Source organism: Vipera ursinii (genome assembly GCF_947247035.1).
Source record: "Vipera ursinii genome assembly, chromosome: 12".
Taxonomy (NCBI): Eukaryota; Metazoa; Chordata; class Lepidosauria; order Squamata; family Viperidae; genus Vipera; species Vipera ursinii.
Genome location: NC_139525.1, coordinates 18,713,479 through 18,733,164, shown reverse-complemented (window position 1 = coordinate 18,733,164; position 19,686 = coordinate 18,713,479). Strand labels below are relative to the sequence as shown.

At 46.0% G+C, this 19,686-nt stretch overlaps 2 protein-coding genes across 3 annotated transcripts in view; both read left to right on the top strand.

Annotated features, from left to right (window-relative positions):
- Positions 1–279: 279 nt before the first annotated feature.
- On the top strand, positions 280–2,584 carry COX7B (cytochrome c oxidase subunit 7B). Its single transcript, XM_083372282.1, has 3 exons — positions 280–523; positions 1,944–2,068; positions 2,258–2,584. Exons 1-3 carry the CDS (start codon positions 487–489, stop codon positions 2,333–2,335), a joined length of 240 nt encoding a protein of 79 aa, XP_083228408.1. The 5' UTR covers positions 280–486; the 3' UTR covers positions 2,336–2,584.
- An 8,326-nt stretch (positions 2,585–10,910) lies between these two features.
- ATP7A (ATPase copper transporting alpha) overlaps positions 10,911–19,686 on the top strand; it is a 51,754-nt gene continuing 42,978 nt past the window's right edge. Inside the window, exons 1-3 of one of the 2 annotated variants that reach the window (XM_083372302.1) lie at positions 10,913–10,951; positions 16,714–16,785; positions 16,889–17,061. In XM_083372302.1, coding sequence (XP_083228428.1) covers positions 17,010–17,061 — 52 coding nt within the window. In that variant the 5' untranslated portion in view covers positions 10,913–10,951; positions 16,714–16,785; positions 16,889–17,009. Of the gene's footprint in view, positions 10,952–16,713; positions 16,786–16,888; positions 17,062–19,686 lie in introns of both variants that reach the window. The other variant, XM_083372303.1, reaches the window with a different exon arrangement.

Below are 19,686 nucleotides of genomic sequence, written 5' to 3'. Positions count from 1 at the left end.
CCTCCCCGGAACGGTCGCGAAACCGACCCCAAAACGAAGCCTGTCAGAAATGGGATTCGAACCCACGCCTCCATTCGGAGACCAGAACGCCCCGTCCTTTGAGAAGGCTCTTCGCCTTGAGTCTGGCGCCTTAGACCACTCGGCCATCCTGACGGCGCGGAGAAGGAGCTCTGGCGGGGCCCTTGAAGACTCCGCCAGGGCTGCGCGGCGGAGAGGCGCGGCGCTGACGGGCGACGCGGGTCTTCCGAGCCGGGTCCGAAACGTGCGCCGGTCGGAGCCCCCTCACGCGCCGCGGTTCGCTTCCCTTTGCGATTCCGGCGCCCCGCCGCCCCTTTTCCCTGCCAGACTACATCTCCCAGGATGCACCGCTCCCCGCCCCGCGGAGGGCGCAAGAGTGTGGCGTCCGACGCAGCGGCCATTTCGTTCTTCTCTTCCCCGGTGAGGTGACCGGAGAAGCGAGTCGGGCTTTCGGGGAGAGGCGGAGCGATGTTTCCTTTGGCGCGAAGAGCTTTGGGCCTTTCGGGTGAGTGTGCTCCCCTCGGCAAGCCGACACATGAGGCGGGAAGGGGTGCGCCTCAATGAGGACTAGTTGCATGGTGTGCCTGTGCCACCCTCGTTCTTATTTGCAGCCTACCGCTGCCTTTGCCGACTCCTCGGCATCCGACCGGCTCTTGCAGCGAAAAAGAAGCTGATTTTTAGCTTACCGGCCCCTATTAAACCGCCCGGTTCGGCCCGCCTTCGTTGGGAAGTCAGCCGTCCGGGGGGCCTCTCCGAGGCCGAGTCAGCCCGAGCCGGGCGGTGATGATAAAGGCGGTGCCCTTTTATGGCCCTGGGCGGCCGCCCCCAACCCAAACCTTTCCGGCAGGACCCGTCCGGGCTGGGCGAGGGCAGGGCGGGAGGGGCCCTTGCAGGCTCTCCCTGCCCGCCCCGCGGAGGGAGCCGCTTCCCGGGGGGGGCAGGGGTCCGATGGGTGACCTGCGGCAGCCCCTCCGCTCGCCGGGCCCTGGCCAGGGAGGGCTTCGCCATGGGCAGAGCCAGCCCCGGTGCCTGCCCGAGACTGTCCAGGCTGCATCTGAGGGGTCTTGAAGGGCAACCCCATGTGGGGCATGTTGCAGAGCGTCTGGAGGCACCCGCTCCCCTGCCTAGGAGAAGTGCTGCTGATGGAGTTGTGTCTTCCTGGCCACAAGTGATGTTTTTCAAGCAGGAGCTGCCAGTCCCCCTCCCTTCCTCCTCCTCCTCCCCCCATCACATACCAACTTTGAAGGGAGAAGTATCACCCCATCCAAGGTCAAAGATGGAATAGCCCCAGATCTGGACCTTCAGGTCACGCTGGTGCTTCAGCCTGCAGATATTCCCTGTTGGTACAAAAAGGCGCAGAGCTTTCAGGACCAACTGTGGGCTGTGCTTGCCTAGCCTGCTCAATTCAAAAAGGCCTGGGCACCCCTCTTCCCTGGCACCTGCTCTTTATGAAGCAGTCCATGCTCCAAATGGATGCTAGGCGGAGGCTTAGAAGCTGGACTTAGGTCCTTCCTCCTGGTATGGCTGACCATAAAAATTGGGCATTTCTTTTCTTGAAGAAAACACAGAGATTTTCCACTGAAATATTTAATAAAAATAGGTTTGCATAATTATGTATGTTAAGGGTTCGTGCACAAATATTGTGAACGTGCCTGTCACAGTAAGCAAGTCAGCTAACCTTAGGTCTGATTATAAATGTTGAACTCAGCTTCAAAATTAGAAAATATAAAAAGCAGCCAGCCTCAAGTTAAAAAATGCCAGAGAAGGAGGAGAGTAGCCCAGTCCCGCTGTGATTGCCCATTAATTGAATTTCAAAGCTTAGTATAGTCAGCCGCAAAAGCAGGATAACAACAATATGTGCTTCATGTCAGTTTGCTTGATTGATTGGTGAGCTGCTTTTCAACTGAGACATCTTTGTATTCCAGCCCGTGGCATTCAACATACTGTGAGGAGACAGGCTCACCGCAAACTTGAACCTGATTTCCACGACAAGTATGGCAATCTCATTCTCATTTCTGGGGTGGCGTTTGCTATTGGCACTTGGGCTTATGTAAGTATTGGGCAGACTTCAGAGCAGTTTTAAGAACTCTACCCTTCGTTCAGTTGTTGGGTTTGCCTCTTAAAATGGGCTTAATTGTGTCAGTTCAAGCACTTGGGCTGAGTCATCAGCTGTGGGTAAATATGATGTGTGAACAGAATTGCTGCAATGATTATGGTTAATTTCTGATCACTCTTGCAGGCTTGTACTCAGCTTCCAATTGCATGGAATTTCTCTCCAGTTGGCCGACTTACTCCAAAAGAATGGAGAGAAGACTAGAAGTGACTTCATGACCCTTCTGGGAGTTGGGAAGTAATCTGAGCTGTATTTGTGCCACCCTTATCTGGCACTCTTCTGTGCTATGTGTGATATAATAAAAGTATTGAAAATAGATGTGGAATCATAATGTTGCATATACTCTTGTAATGCAAAATTGGTAGCCAACTAAATTGGGGTTTTGATTTGATTTGATTTGATTAAATTTATATGCCGCCCTTCTCCCTGAGGACTCAGGGCGGCTCACAACAATAAAAATTAAAAAACAGAGTAATTTTTTTAAAAAAGAATTAATAAATGCAAAATTACGGGACAATTTAACCCAGTAAAAAGCCTAATTAAAAACCGTAGTCAGTTCAGGCCCGCTTGTTGGAACAACCAGGTCTTCAGGTCACGGCAGAAGGACCGAAGGTCAGGACTGTCCACAGCTCCGGGGGCAGTTCATTCCAGAGGGTCAGCGCGCCCACAGAGAAGGCTCTCCCCCTGGGGGTCGCCAGCCAGCATTGCAGGATGTTACACGTACATGCATTATCATACATGTGTGATTGAATGTAGTTCAGATTTCCAGAGGGGAGGGGAGTGCATTCCAGAGGAGCAAGTAACAACTCCATTCAGATAGTTTGTGTGAGAGAAAGAGGGTGAAGACAGCTCTTCCTTAATAGTTCTGAGAGTAAATGCTCTATGGGGGTGGCAGCATGCTTTAGTTTGCAAGATTTTTGAAGTAAGAACAATAAAAAAATTTGCTTGGAAGAATCATAGTGTGTCTTTTTTTGGTTTTGGGAACCTGACATCATTTCCCAAAAGACTGAATGGAAAGCAGACCTAAGAAAAGATAATAAATGCATCTTGATTAGTGCAATTAATTACACAAAAAGTTTGCATTATTTGGATTTGCACTACTTGAAGTAATATTTCTATGGAAAATAAGGTAATGGTTTTAGCTTGATGGAAGTAGACAATTAAAATTTTAACCATATATTTTTATTTTGACAAAATACTATATTACAGTAAAAAGATAAGTCCATACCCAAGGCATATCTGTTCTATTTTCTCAAAAAGAGCCTTTGCTGGGCCTTCCTCACATGGAACCTTTTACACAAACAATTGCATGTGCTTTTCTCAACTGACCATGTGCTAGCCTTGCACTAACTGAAATTTGATTCAAGCATTACCTGGTATCAATTTACAAATAGCACTAAGTCAAATTTTCCACTAATTGTGACCTACCTGAACTGCCCAGAACAGAGCAAAAAAATTGGGAAATATATGGAATCAGGCCAATTGGAAGAATAAAAAAGGGATATTTGGTGCAATCATGCAGGAAAGGAGGTTGTGGGTGAGGAAGGCACACATAAGGCTGAGATGAGATTGAAGCTACCATGATCTAAAGATGAAGCAAGCATATAAAGCAAAGTTGACAAAATGTCTAAAAGATTCCTTTGGGAAAGTAGATAAGAACGAAACAAGTCATTAAATGAAAAATAAATTACCTGAACAAGTCAAAGGATGTTGGGCCTCAGCACATGGGAAAAAATCCAATCCCAGCTAATAAAAGCAAAAACCTGGGGGTAAAAAGGGGTCCTTCCTTGAATCATTTTTTTAATCCAGACTTGGTAGTTTGACATAGGTTTGTATGGATGAGGGGATGTGTGAGAAAGAACAAATGTACATTATGACTAGTAAAATGTTGGAGTTAACTTTAAATTCACTGGTCCCTTGTTTTCCAAAGAACCTGGGATGCCTTAGTATTCAGTTGGAATTGATTTGTTCCTCTCCCTAATTATTTCTTGGTGGTTGACCAGGACTGTATCTTATCTTTTCTAGCCACATCTATCTGGAAAGCCCAGTTATAAAGCAAGGGGGGGGTTTGCCAAATCTGCCCCAACAGACTGAGTGAGTGACCATAAGCTGAACTTGGAAGCTGTGTAATAATATCTGCTTGTTTATTTTATGTCCTGCCATATTTTGCAATTGGCTTCACTAAAACTCTAAAACCCGATGATAAAATTTTCATATTAAGTTAAAGTAAAATTAAAATTGCACCATTGCACTCATTTCTCATGCTAGTAAAGTCATGCTTAAAATTCTACAATGTAGATGTAGTGGCAGACCTGACACCCAGCTAGAAACCAAGAAACTGTGAGTTCTAATCCTGCCTTAGGTAAGAAAGATGGCTGGGTGACCTCGGACCAGCCACTCTCAGTCCAACCTACTCAAACTTGTCGTGGGAAAAATAGGAGTATTATGTTCACAACCGTGAGTTATTTATACAAAAGAGTAAAGGTGGGATAAAATAATAATTTGACTTTCCAAATGGTCTTGAAAATTTAATTTAATTTAATAATTTAATTTGTATACCGCCCTTCTCCCGAAGGACTCAGGGCGGTGAACAGGGCAATACATAATAAAAAACAGGATACAAAAATTAAAAAGTGATTAAACAACTATGCCCGTAGTAATTGATACATATTAAAAATTAAAACTAATTATAAAAAATCCAACCCCATCCCGTCAGACCAGGCCAACTTGTTCAAAAAAGAAGGTTTTGAGATCGCGCCGGAAGGAGTGAAGGTCGGGGGCCATCCGGAGCTCGACTGGTAAGCGGTTCCATAGGTCTGGCGTGCCCACAGAGAATGCTCTCCCCCTGGGGGCCACCAATCGGCATTCTTTGATCGGAGGCACCCTGAGGAGGCACCCTGAGGCTCACGGCGGCTGCCTGCTGGCTCGTCTCGGCCAGCACCGCCCGGCGGAAGCGCATCCCCGCGGGGGGGAGAGCGGTGCTGGTGACAGGTGAGTCTGGCAGGCGCGAGGCCCTCCCCTTGGGCAGCGGCAGGACGGCCCAGCGCCTGCAAGACGGCCAGCAGCCCCACGCGCAGCAGCAGCCGCCGGCTCAGCAACATGAGGGGCAGGGCGGGAAGCCGGCCGGGAAGAGGGACCGGGAGCCCGGGCCGAGCGCGCCTCGGCCGACGGTGAGAGGGAAGCGGCACATGAAAAAGAGGCTGCAGGCGGAGCTGCCCCGCCCTGCGCCGAATGGGAGACGCAGGGCGGGGAAGCAGGAGGGGTGCCGGCCGTGGCGGGATGGTGGCTGCCCTCCGGCGCTGCCTGCCGCCCAGGAAACGCTGCGCCTCGGGGGGCGGCAGAAGCGCGGGAGCAGCGGGAGGGCCGGTGGGGCCAGTCGGGCCTTCGCCTCCTCTGCGACGGACAAGAGCCGACGGGCAGCGCCGCCTTCGCGTGGGGAGAGCCGCCCGACGCTCCCGCCCAGCCATGTCCCGGAGCCGCGCCGGAGATAGCTCGGTTGCGCGGGGGGGGCCCAGCTTTGCAAGAACGGGGACGTTCGACTGATTTGTTGTTTTTTTTTCCGGCGTATAAGACGATCCCCCCCCAACTTTTGAGATGATTTTCATGGGTTAAAAAGTCGTCTTATATGCCGGAAAATACGGTAGTTTCATAATCTCAAACCCCATGAAAACCCTGTTTTTAATGTGTCCCCATTGTGTTTGTGATATAATTTTTGCTACATTTTTGTGTTTGAATTTTGTGAACTGCCCAGAATTATGATTGTGTCATGGACAACTATATATATTGAATAAACAAACAGCTGCACCATAACATCACTGTTAAGGTGATCAGGTAGGGGACCTCCCTTGCCTTGCCTCTCTGTAAAAGGACATTTGTCTCTCTAAGCAAGTTGCTTTGGCTGAAAAACTGGTGAGGCAACCACAGAGCAGAAGCTGCATCCTCTACCCTGAGCTCATTCCCAAGATGGGCAGTTTTGATTCTTGTCTTCCTTGGTTTCCATTTTTTTATCTCCCCAAACTCCTCAGAACAATTGGGATAAAAGCTATCTTGATGAGGGCCCAGGTGATTCGGATACCAGATGGCAAGCAGCGCAGTTGGTTCCCCTGCCTTTGGGTTCCTCAAGTCCCAGAATTCTGAAAGTTTAACTCTACATATCTTAAAAATGCAAAGTTTGAGACATTCTGATCTACAGTATGATTTTTGTGTGTGTGTGCAGTTAGCCAGATTTTTAGACTGGATTTAGTTTTATCCACCTATGAAGTCCTTCCCAAGGACCCAGGATAGATGTTCTGTTAGATGGTGTTAAAGATACTGTTGCAGGATGTAAGCCAGGCATGTCAAACTCGCGATGTCGCGCAACGTATCATGACTTTCCCCCCATTGCCAGCAATGGGGAGGGCGCAGTTTCATGGTGATGCATCCGGCCCACAGGCTGGCAGTTTGACACGCCTGATGTAAGCTGATCCAAGTAAAGCTGCTTTTTGTGACTGACTGATGGTGATTTTGTCAATGCTGATGGCGTTAGTTGTATTGTGCTTTAGTTGTATTGGGATTACACCCAGGGCATCTATTACTATTGTTGCTATCTTTGCTTGCTTTTGCCACAATTGTTCTGCTTTTATTTGCAAGTCTTTGTTATTTTCTCCAGCTCTTTCTCTTCTATTCTGCTCTCTCCAGCTATAGCAATATCCACTATCCAGATTTTTTTGTCTGGGCTGTTATGTAGCAAGGGCTTATCTGTTTCAATTCTAAAGTCCCACAGAATTTTAGCTTCTTCATTCTCTATTACTTTCTCAGTTTTATGTTCCCAACAGTTCTTGCTTGCAGGCAAATGGTATTTCTTGCAGATCTTCCAAATGCACCATTGTTGCTACTTTGGCATGCCTTTTTGCTTGTGATCAATCTATGTGATTTTCTTGCAGCAACTAATCAGATAGTCCACTGTTTCTTTAGCTTCTTTTCGGAGGCAGCATTTGTTGTCTGTTGCTGTCTGAGATCAGAAGGCATGTAACACTTGGAAGAACTGCAGTATCTGGCATGAATAACATCTGGAAGTATTTATTTATTTATTTATTTAATTAAATTTTTATACTGCCCTTCTCCCGAAGGACTCAGGGCAGTGAACAGGGCATATCTTAAAACTACAAAAGTACAAAAGTTAAAAAAGAATTAAATTATTGCCCACAATAAAAAACAATAAAAAATATATATAAATATTAAAACCCTAAGTGATTCCCCATCAGGCCAGGCCAGCTTGTTCAAATAAATGGGTCTTTAACCCGCGACGGAAGGAGCGGAGATCCGGTGCCATCCGGAGCTCAACCGGCAGCTGGTTCCACAAAGCCGGAGCGCCCACAGAGAAGGCCCTCCCCCTGGGGGCCACCAGCCGACATTCTCTGACTGGAGGCACCCTGAGGAGGCCCTCTCTGTGGGAACGCACGGGGCGGAGGGGAGTCGACGCCGGCAGCAGGTGGTCCCCGAGGTATTCCGGACCCATGCCATGTAAGGACTTAAAAACCATCACTAAGACCTTGAACCTCACCCGGAAGACAACTGGTAACCAATGCAGCTCGCGGAGCAAAGGTGTAACATGGGAGTACCGGGAAACTCCCAAGACAACTCTCGCGGCCGCACTCTGTACCAGTTGGAGCCTCCGAGTGGTCTTCAAGGGAAGCCCCATGTAGAGAGCATTGCAATAGTCAAGACGAGAGGTCACGAGCGCATGAGTGACCGTACACAGGGCATCCCGGTCTAGATAGGGCTGCAACTGCCGCACCAGGCGAACCTGTGCGAAAGCCCCCCTGGTCACGGCTACTACATGATCTTCTAAGCTAAGCCGTGCATCCAGGAGGACTCCCAAGTTGCGAGCCCTATCTACGGGGGGTAAAGACTCACCCCCCCATAGAAAGTGATGGAACGTTTTGAATGTCCCGGGATGCCGGAATGTACAGCCACTCAGTCTTGTCAGGGTTGAGTTGAAGTCTGTTCCTCCCCATCCAGACCCGAACCGCCTCCAGGACATCACAGCGAGGGCATCACTGGGGTGGTTTGGGGTCGAAATGAAAAGTTGGGTATCATCAGCATATTGATGATACCCAACTCCAAAACCACGAATGATCTCACCCAGCGGTTTCATGTAGATGTTGAACAGGAGAGGCGAGAGAACCGAACCCTGAGGAACTCCACAAACGAGAGACCTAGGGGCCAATCTCTGCCCCCCTGCCAACACCGACTGCGAGCGTCCCAGGAGATAGGAGGAGAACCACCGAAGAACTGTGCCTCCCACTCCCAATCCCCTGAGACGCCGCAGCAGGATACCATGGTCGATGGTATCGAAAGCCGCCGAGAGGTCTAATAGGACCAGGACAGAGGAATATCCCCTATCCCGGGCCCTCCAGAGATCATTCACCAGAGCGACCAATGCCGTCTCCGTGCTGTACCCGGGCCTGAAACCCGATTGGTACGGGTCCAGATAATCCGCTTCATCCAGGACCAGATCAACAACCTTCGCAAGAAAGCGAAGGTTGGAGACTGGACGAAAGTTGTTCAATACAGCTGGGTCCAAGGCAGGCTTCTTGAGGAGAGGTCTCACCACCGCCTCCTTCAAGACGGTGGGGAAATTACCCTCACTCAAAGAAGCAGATATCACCGCCTGGAACCAGCCTCGTGTCCTCTCCCTGGCTGCATAAACCAGCCAGGAAGGGCACGGATCCAATAAACATGTGGTGGAGCTCAACCTCCCCATAATCCTGTCCACTTCATCAGGGGTCACAGAATCAAACTCCTCCCAGATAACATTGACAAGACCGCCCGTGTCCTGATCATCAGACTCTGCCCAGCTGGAGTCCAAACCGGTCCGAATCCGAGCGATTTTATCCGACAGATGTTGACCAAACTCCTCGGCACGACCCTGCAAGGGATCCTCCCTCACCTCCTGATTAAGGAGGGAGCGAGTCACCCTAAACAGGGCGGCCGGGCGATTATCTGCGGACGCGATGAGGGCAGAGAAGTAATTGCACCTCGCTGCCCTCATCGCTGCGAGATAAGACCTAATATAGATTCTTAACTGCAACCGGTCGGATTCGGAGTAGAGACATCAGCCTCACAACCTAATGCAGATTAGTTAACCCAATAATTTTTCCAGTTGCTACTTATGGCTGCGAAACCTGGGACTTTGAAAAAGGCAGACAGGAGAAGGATGGACACTTTTGAACTGTGATACAGAAGCAACTACTATGCATCCCATAAGAGCAAAAATAACAAAGCAAAAATATCACTTGAAGCCAAGATTGCCTAACAGAGGGTGTCATTCTTTCGTAATATGAGAGTTGACTCACTTGAAAAGTCATTCACGCTGGGAGCAATCAGCAGAAAAAGGAGAAGGGGCCACCTTAGTCCTCACTGGCTGGACACTATAAAAGATGACACTGGGATGATCACAGTGGATCTCAAGGAGGCAATGCAGGACAGAGGGGCATGGAGACTGCTGATCCATAGAGTGACCAAGGGTCAGGCACGACTCAATGGCTGATGAGGATGTCATCTTCTCAATTCTGGCTTGGTATGCATTTGATCTTAAGGTTTGAACAAGTGCAGGCAGAACTAGCCCCTTTGATGCGCTTTTCTTTATGATTCAAATATATATCTTGCAAGACCTCGAGCAACTCTGTCCCCTCTCCCTCCTCAATTTTAGTTTAAAGCCCTTCTGATGAGTCAGTCGTTTTCTGAATATATTCTTTCCAGTTCTTCTGAGGTTCACTCCATCCCTTGCCAGTACACCATCATGTAGGTAATGCAGACCATGGTCTAGGAAACCAAAGTTCTTTTGATGACACCAGCTTTTGAGGCAGTGGTTCATTTCTAAAATCCTTTGCTCCCTCATTGGATGTTGACCTTTTGTTGGAAGTATAGATAAAAACACCACTTACTTCCCTTGCTGTTCGTTAATCTTGCTACTGTTTTTAGATTCGTTGTGTTATTGGTCCCCATGTATAGGAAAAGAAAGGGGTAGTAATCCATGGGGTTATTTTAGTAAGTTTCTCAGTGATGTCTTTGATTTGCTCCAGGGAGACAACATACCTCTCTAGATTGACTCTTCGGCCTGCAAAGTATAGTTTGTGTTCCCCAAAGAATTTATTTATTTATTTATTTATTTATTTATTTAATTATATTTGTATACTGCCCTTCTCCCGAAGGACTCAGGGCGGTGAACAGGGCAATACATGTTAAAAAACAAAAGTACAAAAGTTAAAAAAAGATTAAACAAGATGCCCCAAAACTATAACAATAAGTTAAGTTAAAATACATAAAAATTGAACCTATCACCAATATTCACCTTTTCCCCCCTAAGGAGGTCTGGGATACTATTCTTCCTCTCCCAGGAATGCTGGGATGTCTCCCCTTTTTAGAAACTCTTGATGGCTGCTCTTTGATAGCTGCTACTGCACATTTTCTTCCAGTGGGAGGCTGTGAAAGCAATCTGGCTCCAGAGGGGCTTCCTTGGGGTGGGCCGGGGTGGGCCGCCTTGCGCTTCCTTGCTATTTTCTTCTAAAAGCGACGCGCTGCCAACGGGCTCCCTCTGTAGGGGACGACGGCTCTAGGCTGCACCCGCTCACGTGACCCCCGCGGGCCGCTTCCCCGTCACCTGACTCCCTTCCCCACCGCGTGACACCGCTCTCTTCCGCTTTCCTGGGGCGGAGTGTAGAGCGTAGCAACCGCCGCGCGGAGGGGCGTGGCCTCCGGGGAGGGCGTGGCCGAGCCGGCGGAGCCGCTGGGCAGAGAAGGAGGGAAGGGCCCGGCGGCGGACGGGCCGCGGCTCAGGTAGCCGAGCGGGGCAGAGGTTGGGGGAAGCCGAGCGGGGCTCCTGCCCGGGGAAGAGCCTGGCTTCTTGCGGGAGCGTTGGCGGGGTCTTCGGGCCGTAAGGGGCGAGGGAGCCCCGTCGGGGGGCGCCGCGGGTGCCTCGGGTGTCCGAAGCCGCCTTCCTGGCGAGGGGAGAGAGAAGCGCGCATCCTCCAGAGGAGGGCACGGCAGCTCCCAGAATCCCCCTGCGGGCTGCCGAGTCGGGGCGTCGCAGGGCGCCCGTCTGAAAGGAGGCTTCGTGTCTTTTCGGGGTCTGAGTCTCCCGGCGGGGGGGGCGGGGGGGGGCAGGGACCTCGTCATTCCAAGTGGCAAATGGTTTGTCGTCTTTGGAGGGTGTTTTCAAAGTAGTTGGAGATAAGAAGTCTCCTATTTCAAGGGGAAGAAAGGAAATGCCTCTGGACTTGCCTGATTATTGCTTTTCTGATCCTGCCCTTTGTACTGAGATCCTTTTGCAGACCGTGCCCTGTTCTTCCCATTGCGGCAGCTTTTTTCCTTCCCTGCATTTCCTAAATGCAAACCTTGGCTTGGTTGAAACGTTGCTTCCTTCCTTCCTTCCTTCCTTCCTTCCTTCCTTCCTTCCTTCCTTCCTTCCTTCCTTCCTTCCCTGTTTCTGTTTTTTAGACTACACGGATGCAGCAATATGTAGAAAAGTGCTTTGAAATACATGAAGTATTAAACCATGTTTAAACATGCATTTAATTTTGGAAGGCAATCTGCATTCATGTGCAAAGGAAGACTGAAGAAACATCTTTTTTCCTTCTTTATACTTGCATGATGAGAAACTTTGAAGGCACTTTTTCTTTTTTCCCCCAGTGTAATATTGCGTCATATTTGATGATCCAGGCCCTGCGAAAACAGCATCGGAGGTTATTAAAATTTATTAGAGGAGCATCTTTTTGATTTTATTTAAGCAAATTTCTACATTATATGTCTGTTGCAAAGCAATTTGGTAGATAGGCCTTGCTGTCTTTATTTAAACATGGAACCAGTATATAAGCATTAATAAAATGTAGTCCTACTATGGTAATTAAGCTACAACCGCTAATTAAGCTACAACCGCTTAGCTCAGCTGCTTTTTTTGCGGTTTTTTGTATTTTTTTATTTTAATTAGAGAAATCTTTTAACCTGCTCTTATATTCTCATCTGCTGTCTCACTTTATTCTCATTCCTTGATGTTCTTTGAATTCAGTCATTTTCCTTTTTCTGTTTTTTCTAAGAAGCCAAGCTTGACATGTTAAGCACTGTTAACTGCTTAACAGAGTCCTTCTCCAGAAAAGTTAAAAAATTTACCCAGGAAGAAGAGAAATTCTCAGCATGGATCTGATTGAATTTAATCTGGCTGGGGAATTCTGGGAATTGAAGTTGATCTTAAAGTTGATAAAGCTGAGAAACACTGAACTTGGGTATCTCCTCCAATAGCTCCACTCCTTTGGTTCAACCCTCTCACTTTCTTGGATGCATGCTCTTGTGATTTCTTTACATTGAATTGATGTCAAATCAGTTCAGACTGGGAGAGTGCTTGCCTGGCTTTGGTCCTGAGGTTATGCTGAAGCCACGAATCTCAAGGATCCCCTCCCAGAAGGTAGAATCCAGATGGAGGTCTAAAATGGCTAAATGGCCTTGCTGAGTGAAGGGAGGATTGAGGCAGAATGTCCTCTGTGCTTATGATCACTTCCCTGCCAGAAAAATACTTTTGTATTAAAAATCCAACCTTTTAAGTCTTTGTTTTAAGATAGTTTGAATAGAATAGGATAGAATAGAATAGAGCTGGGAGGGACCTTGGAGGTCTTCTAGTCCAGCCCCCTGCTCAAGCAGGAGGACCTATACCTATACTATACTTCTGTGATTCAGTTTATTGTACATTTATTATTTTATTTTAAAGGTTTTCCTTTGTGTTGTAAATCATCTTACATAAATTGGATTATAAAAGCTGCAAATAGTGTGGTACAGTTGGAAATTAGGTTATACCTCATTTTCTTTACATTTATGGGGAAAGGCAATCAGAAGATGTTGGTTTAGCTGGAAATAAGATTTACCTATGTTTTCTTATGTGCACCTGTTTTTGTAGAGTATTTCTTGTGTGAATCATAAACAAGCAGTAGGATTTGTAATGTAATGCACTTTTGCAAAACCATAGCAAAAAGTTGGAACACAAATGCAGATTTGGAATTCAGAGTCCTTGAAAGTTGCTACTTTTGAATGTTTTATGCAGTTTTCATGTATGCAATATTGCAAGAAGAAATACAGCCTGTTTCAGCTGTAGACTCATGTCTCAACCAATCAATCAGAATAGAGCTGGAAGGGACCTGGGGGGGTCTTTTGTCCAGCAGTCCCCAACCTTTGCAGCTTGGTGGCCTGGCTTTGGGGGGGGGAGAGGAAGAGGAACTGGGCTGCATCAACAGCAGGCTGGCACTCACACCCATGAGTGCCCACCAGCCCGCCACTCACACAAGTTGATTTCTGGGGTGTTGGCTATTTTTGCCAGCTTAGTGTCATGTGCAAATTTGATGAGTTCCCCTTCTGTTCCCTCATCTAAGTCATTGATGAAGATATTGAAGAGTACTGTGCCTGAAACAGAACCATTTGGTACCCCACTGCTTACTTCCCTCCATGCAGATGTAGTACCATTAAGGACTACTCCTCCAGTATGGTTCTGATGATGATGCTGTCTGTCTCCCATTTGTTTAGCTTACTAAAAAGTACGTTGTGGTCTACTTTGTTGAATGCCTTGCTGAAGCCTAAGTATTTTATGTCGACCAAATTTCGTTGGTATACTAGTTTAGTCACTTTGTCAAAGAAGGAAATAAGATTGGTTTGGCATGAAGTGTTTTTACCAAACCCAACTTTTTCTAGATGGTCACAGATCTATTTTTTGATTATTTTTTCCAGTATCTTCCCATGTATTGATGTTAGGCTGGGTTTGTTTTTCCCCACTTTTTTGAAGCTCCTTTCCAATCCTCTGGTTGTTCCGCTGGGGCTCTGCGATTTTTGAAAGATATGGTATGGTGGTTCTGAGATGACATCTGCCAGCTCCTTTAGAACTCTGGGAGATAATCCATCACGTCCTGGGGATTTGTATTCATCAAGATCAGCCTGACCTCAATACCTGGGAAGATTCTGGAAAAGATAATCAAACAACAAATCAGCGAACACCTTGATGCAAACAAAGTTATCACTAAAAGCCAACATGGGTTTGTCAAAAACAGATCATGCCAGACAAATCTTATTGCATTATTTGATCAAGTGACAAAATTAGTGGACCAGAGGAATGCTGTAGATATAATTTACTTGGACTTCAGTAAGGCATTTGACAAAGTAGATCACAGCCTACTAATTGATAAGATAGAAAAATGTGGGTTAGATAGCATCGCCACCAGATGGATTCGTAGCTGGCTGACAGGCCATACTCAGCGTGTGGTCCTCAATGGAACTACATGGATGGAAGTGTGTAGTGGGGTGCCCCAGGGCTCTGTTCCGGACCTAGTGTTCTTCAACATCTTCATCAATGATTTGGATGAGGGGATAGATGGGGAACTCATCAAATTTGCAGACGACACCAAGCTGGCAGGAATAGCCAATACTCCAGAAGATAGGCTTAAGATATAGAAGGATCTGGACAGACTCGAACACTGGGCGCTATCTAACAAAATGAAATTCAATGGTGAAATAAGTAAGGTTCTACATTTAGGCAGGAAAAATCAAATGCACAGGTATAGCATAGGTGCTACCTTGCTCAATAGTAGTAATTGTGAGAGGGATCTCGGAGTCCTAGTAGACAATCACTTCAATATGAGCCAGCAGTGTGCTGCAGCTGCCAAAAAAGCCAACACAGTGCTAGGCTGCATTAACAGAGGGATAGAATCAAGATCATGTGAAGTACTAATACCATTTTACAATGCCTTGGTAAGGCCACACCTAGAATACTGCATCCAGTTTTGGTCACCACGATGTAAAAAAGATGTTGAGACTCTAGAAAGGGTACAGAGAAGGGCAACAAAGATCATTGGGGGACTGGAGGCTAAAACATATAGGGAACGGTTGCTAGAATTGGGTATGTGTAGTTTAATGAAGAGAAGGATGAGGGGTGACATGATAGCAGTGTTCCAATATCTCAGGGGCTGCCACAAAGAGCAGGGAGTCAAGCTATTCTCCAGACCACCAGAAGGCAGGACAAGAAGCAACGGATGGAAATGGATCAAAGAGAGAAGCAACCTGGAATTAAGGAGAAACTTCCTGACAGTGAGAACAATTAACCAGTGGAACAATCTGCCTCCAGAGGTGGTGAATGCTCCAACACTGGAGGTTTTTAAGAAGAGACTGGACAGCCATTTGCCTGAAATGGTATAGGGTTTCCTGCCTGAGCAGGGAATTAGACTAGATGACCTCCAAGGTCCCTTCCAACTACTACTACTACTACTACTACTAATAATAATAATAATAATAATAATAATAATAATAATAATAATAATAATTTATTATTATTTATTATTATTATTATACAGATGTTTTCTAGTCATTTTCTTGTTTATTTTAATTTTTATTTCTAGTCTGTCTTCTACAGTTATGTTTTTGATAGATTGGGCTATGCAAAGAATGAGTTAAGCAGCTCTGGTTTCTATCTACTGTCTGTTACTTCCTTGCCATCTTCTCTCTTTAGTGGACTGTTTCCTTTTTTCTTGTTTTTTATATGTTAAAAGAAACGTGTGTGTGTGTGTGTATACACATTTTAGCTTTGAACTCAAATCTGTTTGTAACAAAACAAGCTGTAAATTGATAATGGCATTATTTATCTCCTTTACACTTGCTATAGGTGATTTGTGTTTCATGAGAAAATCCTTGTGTATATACTTACATTACTAATTACTTATATTAATTGAGCCTAACCAGCTGAAGTTTGCCTCAGCCTTCCGAGGTCGGTAAAATGAAGATTGTTGGGGGGCCATAGGCTGACTCTGTAAACCACTTAGAGAGGGCTGTAAAGCACTATGAAGTGGTATATAAGTCTAAGTGCTATTGCTAGTGTTATTATTTGCACTTATGTATTGTCCAGCTCCCTAGATTCTGGACAATTTTGAGTAATAGGATTAAAAGCTATAAATAGAAGTAACAAAATAATGAGACTTCAGCAACTCCAAAGAAAACACCAATCCTATCACAATAAAAATTCTTATTAAAATCTGGCTTCAAAGGCTTGTTTTCACAATTGTTGAAAATCAGAAAAGAGAGTACTTTCACATCCATTCATAACCATTGCAGTAGTTAGAATGCAGTACTGCAGGTTACTTCTGCTGACTGCCGGCTGCCTGCAGTTTGGCAGTTCGATCTTGACCATCTCAAGACTGACTCAGCCTTCCATCCTTCCAAGGTTGGTAAAATGAGGACCCAGATTGTTGGGGGGCAATATACTAACTATAAACCACTTAGAGAGGGCTGTCAAGCACTGTGAAGCAGTATATAAGTCTAAGTGCTCTTGCTATTTTGTAGTGTGGGAAACCAATAGAGAGAGGGGTATCCACTTGAATTTTGTAGGGGTGGGACTGCAAACAAGTTGGATGGATTCCCCTCAGGAGAGTTGGTCTCCTGAAGCCAAGTTCTGCAGGGCTTTATAGATTGTAGCCCAGTACCTTGGAGCTGACTCAGAAAGATATTGGTAGCAAGTGCCATGACCACAGAATAGGCATAATAATTCTCTCACTGTGGCTGCTGCATTGTATCACCTGCAGATTCCAGGTTGTCTGTGAAGGCAGCTTCAAAGGCAGAGTGTTCCAGGTGTCCAAGCTTGTGGTGATGTGGATGTGAGTCAGTCCCTGTCCTTGGGGCTTCTTAGTCCATTGGGGGCCACACCTGGCACTCAAGTTGCATTTTATCTATTTTTATTGTCTTTTTATACTTTGTTAGCTGCCAAGAGTCTTGAGATTGCATCTGCATAGACCTATGAGAAATAAAATAGCTGCCGTAAACTGGGCATAGAAGGAGCTGTTAATCCAGGAGGATACCCAAGGTAGTCACATTTCAAGAGATGCCTCCAACAAAGGATAGTGCATTGAAGGACAATGGCCTCGTGCCCTCAGGTAAGGCAGCATTAGCTGTCTCCTAAATCAAAGCACTAATCCCCCCTACAAACACATTTTCCATGTTTTTTCTAATCCAAGATTGGGAATGGGGGTTTCCACCATATTCTTGGCTAGTAAGGAGACAAGTCACTTTTTTTTTCTGGATTTTGTTTTTCTATAAGTACTTTAAGTACTACATGGTAGCAAACATGGTGTGATTTTGACATATTAATTTTGGGAACCCCTTAAGGAATATTGAATATTGGGCATAATAGATCATTAACTTTTGTTAATATTTGTTCTTCTCCTCCATATTAGCAGAGAGAAATGTCCATCTGTCCTTGCAGGTGCCCATGGCAAAAGTACTGCTGACCCCATTTTTAAAGAAATTGGCATTTTCCCCCCTTGGGATTCCTCTCGTTTACCCCAAATCTTACAAAATGTAGCTCAACCCTGTGTTCTTTAATGCTTTGTCCTCCTTGCTTCTGCCTGCACATCTTCCTTGCTATAACCACAAATGTGTTGGAGATGTAATGTTGAACTTTATATTAACAGGTGTCCATGTCTGACTTCTGGGAAAAATAAAATAAATAATAAAAAATAAAAGTTGCCACACTTGTGAAGCCATGAAAACTCATTCTCTTGCTCTGAAAATCTATTTTGTCTAATTCTGTTTGTGCAACAATAAACAAACATGCAGCCAAGGGCTCAAGAGTAAGTGGCAGCTGATGTCAGGAGGGCTTTTGCACAATACGGTTGTGCCCACTCCTAGATTATTACTCATGCCCAGTGGCATGGGGCTGACGGGAGCAGCACAATACCCTCATCTGTTACCACTGCTCCGCAAGCTGCTTTGATTACCAGTTGGCTTTTGGGTGCAATTCAAGCTGTTGGTTACCACCTATGAAGCCCTTCATAGCACAGGACCTGGTTATTCAAGGGATAATTTTTCTCATATGGTTTCTGTCTGCCCAGTAGAGTCAGGTAGAATGGGCATGCTCCAGGGCCTTCTTTTCGGACCTAAGAAGTCTTTCTCCACTACCAGATTTGTCCTTTGGTGCCGCAGGTCCCCAGAGATCTGGGCAACTTTCACCTGATATCAAGCATGAAACCTGGCTTTATTCCCAGGCCTGGAATTAGGGGCCCTACCGTGTTTCCCCAAAATAAGGCCTACCCCGAAAATAAGCCCTAGCTTGATTTTGGGTGATGGGCCTAATAAAAGCCTTGCCCCCAAAATAAGCCCTAGTTTTGGGGCAAGGCACACCTAAAAATCAAGCAAGGGTGGGGGGTGGAGTGGCTCCACGTGCCCCACACCCACTTATCTTGCAGCCAGGCCTCTCCTCAGCGGCCCACTTCTGCGGCGTCCCCAGGCCTGCATTTTGCAGTCGGGCCTTTCCGGAAGGCCACTGCAGCGGAGAACTGAACTATGGATTCAATCCATAGCTCAGTTCTGCAAGAACTACTTGGCTGCAGTGGCCTTCTGGAAAGGCCTGACTGCAAAATGCAGGCCGGAATGCAGCTGCTCCTTCGGTCAGAAAAATGGACCGGCTGGGCGGGTGAGTATCACAGACACCACCTGAAAGTAAGACCTGGTGCCTCTTGGAGGCAAAAAAACAAGACCCGGTCTTATTTTCAGGGAAGAACAGTATTTTATTGTTTTTATTTATTAACATGGCCACTCATTTAAGCAACTCTGGGCAGTATACAACAACAGTAAAACTAATAACTATTAAAAAAAATAAAACAGTAAACAGTAAAGTGATAGAAATGAAAACCTTGTGTCTTAATCATCATTTTGGGATGCCTCACAGCAAGCTCCAGTTGCCAAATTTCTGCTGTTTTTTTAGCATGTTGGGTTTTTTCTGGATAAACACGTTTGTTTTCTTCTTTATTGTTTCTAACTTTTGAAATGTAATATAAATTTGCACAAGCAATTTATAAGTATATTAAATGGTCAGTGTCCTACTTGTAGGTTTCTGCAGGCATTTGCTGTGGAAGAAAAGATGCTAGAATATAGGAAATCAGATATTTTGCCTTTTTAAGCTAATCGTACCCCTACTGACAATCCAAGGGTCCTCCAGGGTTTTCCCCCATGTAAAACAGTTGCTTTCCCTGAAAGGGCTCTGCGCAATTTAAAGTTATTACATCTAGATCAGGCATGTCAAATTCGTGACATCGCACAATATGTCTCGACTTTTCCCCCATTGCCAACAAAGGGGTGGGCACGGTTTCGGTGTGAGGCATCCAGCCCATGGGCCAGCAGTTTGGCATGCCTGATCTAGATTATAACTAACTACATAGTCCTCAACTACAACCAAATTGGGACTGGAATTTTGGTTGTTGAGCAAAGTGATTGTTAAGCAAGAGTACATGTGACTGCTGAGTGGCTGCGATCCTGGCTCTCCCAGTTGTGATTGTTAAGTGATCGTGTGGGTTTTTAAGGAGGAGCATGGAGTATATGCACGTGCACACACACATATACATATATATATTTATATAAATAAATTTTGGAGGTGGGGTGAAACTGGGGTAATGTTTAATTTTTGTTGACTTTTGTGAGTTCTGGTTATTACACCATAAGATTTAGTCCCTTTTTATCTAGATGAGATCTTCTTTAAGTTGAATATGATTCTAGCATGATAG

Bases quoted from the DNA above. Each gene is read 5' to 3' on its own strand.
- COX7B (XM_083372282.1), top strand. From the start codon at position 487: ATGTTTCCTTTGGCGCGAAGAGCTTTGGGCCTTTCGG. The intron at 524-1,943 runs GTGAGTGTGCTC...TTTGTATTCCAG, and splicing joins AAGAGCTTTGGGCCTTTCGG to CCCGTGGCATTCAACATACT. The intron at 2,069-2,257 runs GTAAGTATTGGG...TCACTCTTGCAG, and splicing joins CTATTGGCACTTGGGCTTAT to GCTTGTACTCAGCTTCCAAT.